General features: G+C 36.2%; 1 protein-coding gene across 1 annotated transcript in view; it reads right to left on the reverse strand.

The window, feature by feature from the left end:
* The window catches only part of gpc3 (glypican 3), a 139914-nt gene that overhangs the window by 50976 nt on the left and 75729 nt on the right, over nucleotides 1-13209 (reverse strand). The window contains exons 4-5 of the mRNA XM_079892579.1: nucleotides 3894-4036; nucleotides 272-397 (exon numbers count right to left, since the gene is read on the reverse strand). Of these exons, the coding sequence (XP_079748705.1) occupies nucleotides 272-397; nucleotides 3894-4036 (269 nt within the window). The remainder of the gene's footprint in view (nucleotides 1-271; nucleotides 398-3893; nucleotides 4037-13209) is intronic.

The raw sequence follows: 13209 nt of genomic DNA on the forward strand, positions 1-13209 counted from the left end.
CATCAAATTAAATATGCTGTCTACCCTGGCAAGAGCCCATAGTAACCGCAAGGATGTGAAACAACAGCACCCACTGAGAACAACTATTAATCTTAGTTTACATGTCAGGGACTATATCTGCAAGTGGAATGATGCCACTTAATGAATTTGCTTACTTTTTAATGAACATTTATGTCCTAATTATATGCTAAAAGACACTATATTGTGAGACTAAAAAAAAAAAACAGTATTAGGATGTGGCCATCAGTGCTGCCACAAATGATAAACTCACTTGTCTGTCATCTCCTGTCCGTTCCAGCAGAGGGAGCTGTTGAGTGCCATCGGCTCTTTGCTGCACAAAGATTCTCCGAGACCACTGTAGAACTGACTGAAGCCCCTCAGACCAGAGATAAACTCCCTGCAGCAGACAGAGAGGAAATTGAGAAAGTATGAAAGCAGCAGAAAGAATAAGCCATGTGGACTCTGAAAATGAAAACTGAAATTAGATCTGCACAGAGAGGCAAGATTAAAAAGAACAGCACAAAGATACACGGATTCATGGGGAAAATGAGGGGCATGGAGAAAAATGAAAATGGGTATGGGGTCAAACGCAGTTTGAAACGTGATCTACTCCATTACATGTCGTTTACTGTCAGGCTAAGTTGATTTGAGACGCTTTGACTGATAATTGACATTATGCTGGAAAAGAAAAAGCATACTGTTTTGGCTCATCTGTTCATCAGAGTGAAGGAGAGTGGAACAGCACAGGACAGAGGGGGCAGAAGGCGACTCAATGTCACTCACACGGCAGGAGACAAAGCCTGTGTTAATGAGCCTCTCTCTGTCACCATCAGCCTGAACACACACACCTCAACTAACAGCACAAATACACAAACACACTCTGCATTTCAGAATTCATATACTTAGGCTACCTCCACCCAGAATGAATCAGTCGCCCACCTAGTCAGACATGTGCAAGCTCAGATTTTTGAATCCGCAACTTCCATTGAAAATAATATCTTTGATATATTTTGAATAAAATATGATATAAATATGGCCCTGTTCACACCTGGTATTAAGATGCGTTTTGGTCGACGCAAAATACAGGTACATAAAACATTTTGAGCTTGTCCACTTTCGACCACTTCCAGTTGAAAACACATTAGACTGGATTGCTTTTATAGTGTAGACACTCATGTGGTCGAATGTGTTCGAACAGCCACAAAAGACTTCTCTGTAAACTGACTTAATGCGTAAACATTATGGGAAGCGCGCTAGCCAGACGGGATTTAAACTTTGTCAGCTGACGACCCAAGTTTGGTTGGAAGACAAAAAATGTACCAAGCGCAATGTTCTCTCACCATTTCTGATTTCTAACAAGCACTCACAACGTTCAGTGCGGTTTCGCGGCTATCAGAGCAGAAACGAAAGCTGATGCTATATTCTTCTGTCATCTCCGGGCGCATTCAAATGTAAATTGTACTAACTTATTTTGTCCATTAGATCGAAAGATCTGAAAAAGACCATAGATTTACCCGCCCATAGATAATAATAAGAAATGTTTCTTAAGCACCAAATCAGCATAGTGACCCTGGACCACAAAATCAGTCACATGGGTCAATTTTTTTTTTATATATTTACGGTAGGAATTTTACTTTAATATCCTAATGATTTTTGGCATTAAAAAAAAAAAAATCGATAATTTTGACCTATACAATGTATTGTTGGCTATTGCCACAAATATACCCGTGCAACTCCAGGGTCACATATTAGAATGATTTCTGAAGGATCATGTGACACTGAAGACTGGAGTAATGATGCTGAAAATTCAGTTTTGCCATCACATATATTACTGTTTTTACTGTATCTTTAATCAAATAAATTAAGTCTTGGTAAATACGAACCTTCTTTCAAATACATCAAAAAACAACCTTTTAAACAGTAGTGTATAACAGACATAGAATTTATTAAATTATTACATATTATAATATTACATTTTATTTATTTATATATACTTTGTATTAATGTAAATAAATGAATGTAGGCTACATAATATACATAAATTAAGGGACATTTTACTCAAACCACCTTAGAATCAGGTAATACACTAAAAGTAATACACTACTAAATTGTTAAAAAAGCTTTTTTGGTCATGTCTTATTTTTAATAGGAAAAGAAGTGGAAGAAAAGTACAGAAGTAGAAAAAAGGTGTATTCACAGCATCACTCAAATACTCAAAAATATAGAACAGTCTGTTTGAGTGGGTTGGAAGACCCCTAAAAAGGTCAGTAAATCTACAGTATACAGAGAAAACCACGAAGGACGAGATAGAGTCAGAGGAAGAGAGAGAGAGAGAGTGAGTGTTTCAGAGGCGCTGAAGTGGAGAATCTATTACAGCATCAGAAGATGTGAGCTGTATGAAGAGATGCATGAGAACGGCATTATGGTTGGCTGTAAATCCCATTCCTCACATTTTATTTTCACAGAATTGATTATTGTCAATTCTACAGCAGCAATGCTTTGCAGCCTTCTTGAGTGGAGTGTTTAGAGCACTTGAGAGATTCAAATAAAACAGAAATGTGTGTGTTTTCAGCAGCTGATTGCCATTTTTAGAGCTGACGGTTAAGAGTAGTCAGGCATACTCATGTTTCAATACTGCTGAATAACAAGATCAGCCATTAGAATCAGTGAGGCAGTTAAGCTCCAAACGCATTAAGTACCATGAAAGTGCCAATTTATTTAAAGTATTCAAAATAGCTTTATTTGAGAAACAGACTGAAATTTAAGTCATTATTTGTTTTCAGGTCAGCTTTAAGTCTTTTCCTCACACAGAGCTATCTAGGACCCTACGATTTCCGTGATGCAGAAAACGCAGTCAGAAAAACACAATTTACCGAATCTCTGGGAATTTGGCAAAAGAAAACACAGAAGCTCAAAGGATTTGCACTACAACCCTCCAAAATTCAGTTTAATTTGAAGAAATTTCTTTAATTCAGCTAAAAGGTCACGCCGTGTCTTATCGATCTTCTGTTGGTTCATTTGATACAAATTCGCAGGTCAAAGTTCACCAAACTTGAACTTTGGAATGCAACAATGCTTGCGTTTCCAGTCTCCAGCTCTCACAAAAATGGACCGCCCTGTTATCGAAAAAGAAAAAATGTAGGGCAGGAACTTGGTTCTATTGATCAGTTTCTGACTGGATAGAGACAGATCTGAAGTCAAGCTTGAGGTCAAATGTAAAAAAGGGGAAAGGGAAGTCCTGCATACGTCACCAGAGAGAAGTTTTCATTCACAATAAGATCAAAACATGCATTTAGAAAATAGATGACTTTACGTTTTCATTTTGACTGTATGAGAAACATGTTGGTCCCACTTTATATTAAGTGGCTTTAAGTACTATGTACTTACATGTACTTACATTGAAATGAATAATTTGATACAATGTACTTATTGTGTAACTACATGTTTTTACATTGTACTTACATTTGAAAAATTGTAATTTTAATTAATTAATTTTAATTATAATTCAGCTGTAATTAATTTATGTAATTACATTTGTAATTACACAGTTGATTTAATTACAAATTAAATTTAATTACAAATTAATTTGTAATTATTCAGCTGTAATTAATTTATGTAATTACATTTGTAATTACACAGTTGACCCTTCCCTTACACCTTAAACCTACCCAATCCACCACACCTGTCCCTAACCTTACCCGTATCACACCTCAATAGCAGCAAAAGTGTTTAACAATACAACATGAACACAATAAGTACATTGTACTTATTTTTTGATGTAAGTACATAGTACTTAACGCCACTTAATATAAAGTGGGACCAACATGTTAACTGACTGCTGTTTCTTTAAATCACTTCATATACAAAATTCAAATATTGAATCATGGCGTTACCTGCGGCGTCCAAAGAGGGTCTCATCGGGGTCAAAGTTCACCGGAGGGCGGTTGTGGGGCACCGGCTGGGCTGCCGCGTGTTCTCTCGACAGGGCCAGAGCACGAGACACCCGCGGGGGCGCGTGCGCACATATCCCGCTCACCTGTGAACAGGAGAAGATTGGCGGGATGAGTGTGATCACTCTTGGACACAGTCCTGGAAGACATCCAGCTGAGAAAGCAATTAATAAGACAAACTGTCCCTGCAAAACTTCTTCCCCATTCAGCTAATTGTCTGGCTGATGGTGCCGCATTTGCCTCCTGTTTGTTTGTTTGTGTTTGATGACAATAGGATTTGCATAACAAAACGAGGCATTGTTGAGTCTGTCAGACACTCTGGCTGCGCTCTTTCAATAATCATAACCCTTTGCAGACATAACGAAAGTAAACAAGCCTCTCGTTCCCCTTCTCGTGCGCGCTAAATGCTATTGTTTTTATACGGGACAACATAATAATAATAATACCCCGCTACCATGCTGGCTGTGTGAGATAATGGAGTCTTGCCATTCTTTCAGGTGCAATAAAAATGCAAATGCTTCTTAATGTTTAGCTTGTGGTTTAATGATTTGCCGCTGTTTAATTTCCCATGGGGGCTGGTCCAGGGCGTCATTTTGCCATGTAATGCTTGTGGCATATTGTGCCTGCTTGTTCATGAATGAATATGTGTGTGTCTGGGTAAACAGGCTCTGGAATTCTGATGGGATCCGGGAAAGGAGATCAATAGTACAAGGACATCTTCATGCGAACAGGGACGGCTGGGGGATTGGTCGCTGCGGCTAAACATAAGAAGATACACTTTTTAACATGTTCTGAAACATCAGTGTGTGGGGTGATCGGATTCACTCTACAGTCAATCATAAAATCTGCACACACCAACAAATACACCAACAAACTGCTGTTGAGATAAACGACATGATTATCAGCGTAGATCAATAGAAGCTCTTTCTAGCAAACAGCCCAGGGGAGGGTAAATAGATACTGTTGATGTGCATGTGAGTGTTTTAGTGTGTGAAAGAGATTAAGAGAAAGAACAAAAGACAGAACTAGACAGCGACAAAAGAGGTACGGCGGAAGATCAGATCAGAGAGTCTTGATACAAATGCAATCCTGATGCAACATATTCCAGCACTGCAACACTTTCTACCGTTGCTTTTCTCTCTGTGGTTCCTCGGGTCACAGGATATCTGACTCAAACCCAAGCTATTTAAAATGAGCAGGTAGCTAAGTTACAAACTACTCTATATAAAAATAGCTAGCCTGTTTATTAAAAAAAACTGATGAGCAATATTGTTTGTAATACATATTTAAATACAAAAAAATATATATTCAGACCAACAACATTATTGGTTTTATGCAACAATTCAATAAACAAGAGTAAAGGCTCATTCATGCCAAGGATGATATCTTTAATGATAATGATAGATATAGTTTAAAAAATCGTTGTAAATGTAAAAGAATAGCCATGTAAACAGAGTCCACACCACAACTATAATGATAACAGCAGAGAGAAACAATATTGTTGGAATCACTTTCTGAAACTGGTGTGAACGGGCCTTTATAGAAGTTAATGAGTCATTTACGTTTTAGACACAATACTGTCAATTTCTATATTTTTGTTCCACCAGTCAAAATAATTCCACTATGGTGCATCTTGTATGAATAAACTTTTTATTGAAAAATCGGTTGCAATAATAGTTGTTTTTTTAAAATACAGTCACTTGCTTCATTGCTGAATGAATCAGTGCTTTTGAACAAATCAGTTGAATAAATCTTTCACGAATTCACTTATAACAACGGTCACATGCTGCCATCTACTGGCATAAGGATGTAAATGTCTTTTTGAACACCGATATAAGCTACAAACAAGCACATCGGTCATAATGCAAAATGATTCTAAATGACTCCACTAAAATCTATTTTTGGATGCAGCTCATCATATTAGTTTAATGCTTTAACTAGTTAGTGGTACACATGTAGTCACCTCACCTGAATGTGCTTGTAAAATTGTTTTGGATGTCTTTGCCGGAGAAAGCAGCTTTATCTTCACACTGCAAATTAAACATTTAAACACTTCCCCCACCCTCTCCCCTCCTGAGACATGGTAAAGTATAAGGGGATTAGGCAGGAGTCATTTACACTGGAACAGCTCTGAAGGATTCTAACCCAAACTGATGAATTGTGATTTCAACGGTTTCCATTTTTCTTTAGAAACAAATCAAATGCAGATGTTACTTAGGAAAAACCATTAACCATCAATTGCAGCCAATTTTCAGCTGCACACCTGTAGAAACCAACTTTTTATTTTTGTTCATAATGTCTAGATAAATGTTATATATACAAATGTAATCATTTTATATTATTTTACTAATTAATTAGCACCTTATTTTAATAAAATTGTATGTTGTTGTAATGCTGTTTACCGTTGCTGTCGAAATATCTCCATGTTTTGTCATTTTTTTCATAAATCATTACTATTGGTAATCTTTTACTGTACGTCTGTGTGTTTTGCAAATATTTAACCAATGAAAAGTATTAGAAAGAGGTAATGACTAAACCTCGTAACTCCATTGGATCTTCAAACTGTCAGTATAACTCCACCTCGCCTCTATCGTGAATGAAGTGCCGCACACATTTTGGACCATCTCTGTATGTTTGCAATGCAAGGGTTAAAAAAATGGTTCTTTGAATAAGTACAGCATTTTCTTTACTCAAGAAACACTATATATAGCTATGATAAACTTTATAACTTGTAAGTTTATGAAAAAATAAATGACGATGCACTTACTGTTCTAGACGGACAAAACATGTATGGCCGAAATTCTCAAAAATTTGCTCAAAAACCTCCATTTACGCTTGTTTTTCGGTAAAAATGTTAATAATATAATGACACATGCAAGTGTCTGACCATATATAAAGCCACAATATCCTTATATATATATACAATATATACTTTGACAACACAATGTTTAATTATTTAAAAAATACTGTGTTTTTTCCATTTCCTGAAAAGTAGCGTTTTGGACATGCAAGGTTTCCGCCCAATAGCGACGATATTTTTCTTGTCATTACCCGTTTTGTATATAATGCTTTGGTAATATTGTATGTAAACCCAATCATGCCAATAAAGTACTTTAAAATTGAAAACTTAACACTGTACATAATAGTAAAGGTGCTGTATGGATTGCACTAAGACAAATGGGAATCCAAAATAAACAAAACAAACATGCAGGAGATTTCTGGAGCAAAACTATCTAAATCACATAAGTGTACACGAGAACTGGTCCAGAGTAAAGGAAACACAGGGCTGTAAATACAGTGATAGAACAAAGGAAACCAAGCTAGACACATATGCAAACAAATGAGGACATAATCAGCAGCCTGACCGGGAACAGGAAAACAGGAACAAAAACACAAACAAACCAACGTACTCCTGACAAATGTCTTTTTTGCTGATATAATGAAGGAAAAAATGTAATGTTGTACTTAATAAAATAGCTTTGCTACTGAAAAATGCTAACTTGAACAAAATTAAAATGGACAATTCTTATTTTTTAATGAAATATTGCAGTATTTATTATATATCACAGCAATGGCAAACTACAACATTCAATTCCAGATGGACAACATTTTTTTCTTATTCAAGTAGCCATTTAACTCGGATATACGTCACAATATAGGGAAGAAAAGACTATCACAACTTTCATTTCAAACTCACAGTATTGCTTTTAGCAATGCTACTGCTCAAACCTGGACACATCAAACGCTCTCCGATCGGCCCTCATGTTAATACACTCAACCAGATGAATTCTACAGTATCAATGCCAAGCCTGCATGTACACTGTCTAATCTAATCCCAGACACCCACGCATTCTTATCCAATGCTCCCTGTGGTGTGTGCTCATGGGAAATCATTAGTGGCCGGTCTGAAACATGGCTCTTTCCTGCTGTAATTTACTCTGTATTGCGGGTCTGTGTCCCTACGGCCTTGATTAATGTGATTGGGTGTGTGTGTTTGTCTCTGTGTTAGTGTGTGTATCCGGGCCCTTGGGGAACTGTGGCACAGGAGTATAGAGATAGTTTGTATATGTGAGACTGTGTGTGATTGTTTCTCTCATTAGAGGGGTATTAATATCAGGCGGGCAACAGAGGATGTGCTGGCTAACAGTAACACTGAGATAAGAGGCGTCTCACAGAGAGGCTCTTTAAATATCCAATGCCTTTTATCTGTACCTCACACACCCCTTAGAAAAGCATTAGGACACACACACACACACACTCATGAACAAAAAAACAAACACTGTTTTTGCACCTCGTTTCCACCAGAATGGTTCACATGCACTTCATGACATCAGTGCGCAATGTTTAATACAGACATATATCCTCAGCTGAAACAATGGCTTATCAGTACAGCTGAAAAGACAAAAGGGATAGAATGTAAAGGTTAAATGACAAACGAGGCCCAAGTAGACAATGCTGGGATTTCTGTTATAATAAAGCAATAACCAATTCAAGACCACACAATGAAGTGATTTTACATCTACTAGTTTGAGCAAACATCTAATGGATGCAGGATGACTTAAAATAATTTAATTAATATTTATTTATAGAATTAAATAATCTAAACTCTAATTGAAATTAAAATGCTAAAAACACATAACATAACATGTAAATGACAGAACTTTGAACAACTCAGAAGTTCTTATTTAGAAAGTATATTTATTTATTATAAATATTAAATAAATAGTCTTGAGTTAAGCATGTAAGATTTAGTTTAAACTATTAAATAAAAATATTTAATATTGATTTAAATATGTTACAGGGAAAATATTTCAAGCATAAAAAAATGTACATAGTTGACAATAACTGTTACTTGAACTGTTACTAAAACACATACAATCAACATTTAACCTCAAATCATATTTTTCCTCAAATCACATTTTTTGAAGAACATACAGTTTGAAAATTGCATTGAGTGAGGTTAGTGTAAAGAGGGGTGCAAAAAACTGCAAAAAACCCCTGTAATGAACGATCAGTGTTTATACTAATACTACTAATAATAATCACAGCCAGATTTTTCTGAAGAAAATGTGATCGAGTGGTGCAAAATTTACTAGCACTAAATGTAGCCGAATTTAAGTGGTGTGCAGCAACAGGTTTGTGTGGGCTTTTTTTTTTTACAATGGTTTTGAATACGGCTCATCACATCAGATGTCAGGAGCAAGATCCATAAGCGTAGATTTAGCTAGGGATGACATTTTCCCAAACAGCTTGTCTATAAAACAAAAATCATTCTGACAGAGCATTTGACGGATAGTAATGCGTAAGATCTGTTTTGAGGGCATTTGAAAGAGCCACGTCCGATTGAAATCACGTAAGAATACAGCGATTTCTTGGAACTGTCTTTCACAATTCTCTTTGGTCAATGGATGCATAAACTGAAGTGATTCAGAGAATATGCAGAAAGTGCCAGAGGTCGTGAGCAGGGGCATCACTAGGCCCATTTTAGTAGGGCTTTAAAATAGAAAAGAGTGATAATATTTCACAATATTACTGAAGTAAAAAAAAATTGTAACTTAAAAAAGAATTACTTAATTCAATCAAGGAAAATCTTTCCACAAAATTAGTTTAGGTCTGCATAGCAAGAAAAAAAAAAAGGTTAATCTAAGCAAATTCAATTTTGTTGAACCAACTTAAGTTCCTCTGTCATACTAACTAGCAATATCACACATCATGGTTGTCATGTAACCAATCACAGCCTGAGCAAAAGCACCACTCTTCTGCGCTAAGTAACCTCAAAATGCAAAAACATAAATCTTCAACATAATTGAACATTAAACACTAACATGTCTTTCTTTTTATTGAAAAACCTATAAAATAACATTAATTTCAAAATGTACTCTCCCATTTCAGTCCCACGCAAAGTATGCTGGGAACTACAGATCAACTGCCCAGTTAGTTGTCAACAAAAATGTAATCACATGAAGTCATGTAGTCCTAACACAAAATTATTAAGCTAACTTCCATTTTACAAATTTAAGTGGATTTAACATATAATGAAATGAATATATATATATATATATATATATATATATATATATATATATATATATATATATTAGGGCTGTCAAACGATTAATCGCGATTAATCGCATCCAAAATAAAAGTTTGTTTTTACATAATATATGTGTGTGTACGGTGTATAATTATTTTTTATATATAAATACACACACATGCATATATATTTAAGAAAAATGTGTTATTTATATATAAAATATTTATATATAATATAAATTATATATCAAGTCAAGTCAAGTCAACTTTATTTATATAGCGCTTTTCACAATACAGATTGTATCAAAGCAGCTTCACAGTATTAAATAAAATAGTACATCAGTGTTTGTTTCTAGTGTAAAACGTCCACGTTTGGTAATGCTGATAAATAGTATTGTTGATTGATTAATTAAATTAAGTATCCCCAACTGAGCAAGCCAAAGGCAACAGTGGCCTATATTATATATATAATATAAATATATATACACAGTATATACATGCAAATATTTCTTAAATATATACATGCATGTGTGTGTATTTATATATAGAAAATAATTATACACCGTACACACACATATATTATGTAAAAACAAACTTTTATTTTGGATGCGATTAATCGCGATTAATCGTTTGACAGCCCTAATATATATATATATATATATATATATATATATATATATATATATATATATATATATATATATATATATATATATATATATACACAGTATCTCACAAAAGTGAGTACACCCCTCACATTTCAGCAAACATTTTAGTATATCGTCACTGTCGGATGGAAATGTCCAAATTTTGTCAATTTCATATTTTTTCACAAATCGATGTTATTGGTCAGTTCCCACGTGGGTCTGTTATTTTTACAAATTATTAACCAATCTAAAGTGTTGAAAATAGCTTGAGAGCAAATCTCTTAACTCATTGGACACTTCAACTGTCTGAGAAGTCTCGTAACTCCACCTCTTCTTCGGTCCGCGGGAGCCTCGCGGCATTTTGTCTCCTCAAGATTGAAAGTCGCAACGATTAAGAATCCTCGTCGAGCAACACATCCTCTGAGGTTTTATCTGTGTTAAACTATTATATCAGTTATTGATGTATTTTAAATATCTACTTATTACTAGGCTTATTATTACTAGGCTTATTAAACATGTGCATTGATGTTTTAAAATGTATATAATACTTGAATTGAATTGAATGTTTTGGATACCACCATTAAATTATTGTTTTTATTATTATTTTACTGACTCGAAGTTCAGCTGTTAGGCCTACTTCTAGAATATGCCTCTCTTGGCACTGTGCATGTAAAATACCCCAAGTAGCAAGGGTTTTATTTATGGGAGAAAAAAGGACTGTCTACTTGCGCCAAGTATCCAAGTATCTTTGGATAACTCTGTTTTTTAGACAATAACGAGTGAAAATAGTTAGCTTAAATACATTTCAGTAGCCCTGTTTTGTTAAAAATCGATAGCTGTAATGCTTCGGTGCAGAAGGAAGCCCGTGAGCCACGAAGGTAAATTTGCGTGCAGATTAGGCTAATTTCCTTTAAATAGAGTTTAGGAAGATGTATGTAACCACAATCATTAGCTTTGATTAGCTTCTTAAAGCTTTGTCTCTTGGCTCAAAGCCGCAGACTTTGATGAACACTGCTTCCTATCACTGCTTGTTTCTCAGATTAAACATGATTTTGGGGAAATGTTGTGCTAATGTTGGCACACAACAGTGTATGATAGCAATATAAGGTATAATACCAACTTTAACTATACAATGTTTAATAACTCAAAAAATATGCCGTTTTTTTTTTATTTCCTGAAAAATAATGGTTTTGGAGATGCAAGGATTCCGCCCGACAGCGACAATATCTTCTCAAGGGACAATACTATAGAAATGAAACTTGGATATGTTTTAGAGTAATCAAAGTATATTTTCTGTCCTCTGAAAATAACTCAACATACAGCCATTATTGTCAAAATAGCAGGCAACAAAAGTGAGTACACCCTAAGTGAACATGTCAAAACTGTGTCAAAAGTGTCAATATGTTGTGTGAGCACCATTGTTATCTAGCATTGCCTTAATCCTCCTGGGCATGGAGTTCACCAGAGCTGCACAGGTTGTTGCTGGGATCCTCTTCCAGTCCTCCATAATGATATCACGGAGCTGCTGGATATTAGACACATGGCGCTTCACCATCTTCCGCTTGAGGACGCCCTACAGGTGCTCAATAGGGTTCAGATCTGGAGACATACTTGGCCACTCCATCACCTTCACCTTCAGCTTCCTCAGCAAGGCAGTTGTCATCTTGGCGGTATGTTTGGGGTCGTTATCATGCCGTTCGGCCCCGTTTCTGAAGGGAGGGCATCATGTTCTGCTTCAGAATGTCACAGTACATGTTGGAATCCATGTTTACCTCAATGAAGCTCAGCTCCCCAGTACCAGCAGCACTCATGCAGCCCCAGCCCACGATGCTACCACCACCATGCTCGACTGTAGGCAAGACACAATTTTCTTGGTACTCCTTACCAGGGCATCGCCACACATTCTGGACACCATCTGAGCCAAACAAGTTTATCTTAGTCTCATGAGACCACAGGACATGGTTCCAGTAATTCATGCTCTTGGACAGGTTGCTTTCAGCAAACTGTTTGCAGGCTTTCTTGTGAGCCAGCTTCATCAGAGGCTTCCTTCTGGGACGACGGCCATGCCAGACTTGTTGCAGTGTGCAGTGTATGGTCTGAGCACTGACAAGCTGACCTACCGCTTCTGCAACCTCTAAAGCAATGCTGGCAGCACTCATGCGTCTGTTTTTTTAAGCCAGCTTCTGCACCTGACGCACAGCACAAGGACTCAACTTCTTTGATTGACCCTTGCAAGGCCTTCTTGGAAAACTCAGTTTCAGGGTGTTACCAATCTTCTTATAGCCTAGGCCATCTTTGTGGAGAGCAACAATTCTAATTTTCAAATCCTTAGAGAGTTCTTTGCCATGAGGTGCCATGTTGAACATCCAGTGGTCAGTATGAGAGAATTGTACTCAAAGCACAAATTTTAACTGCTCTAATGCAAGATACAACAATTTGTATGGTCCTGTCAAGCAGACAAAAACATGAACATGATGAATAGGACATGTGGCTTTGCATGGTTAAACACCGCACAGCTATTATCACTTAGGGTGTACTCACTTTTGTTGCCAGCTATTTTGACAATAATGGCTGTATGT

This window comes from Squalius cephalus, assembly GCF_949319135.1.
Source record: "Squalius cephalus genome assembly, chromosome: 14".
In the NCBI taxonomy this organism is placed as follows: domain Eukaryota; kingdom Metazoa; phylum Chordata; class Actinopteri; order Cypriniformes; family Leuciscidae; genus Squalius; species Squalius cephalus.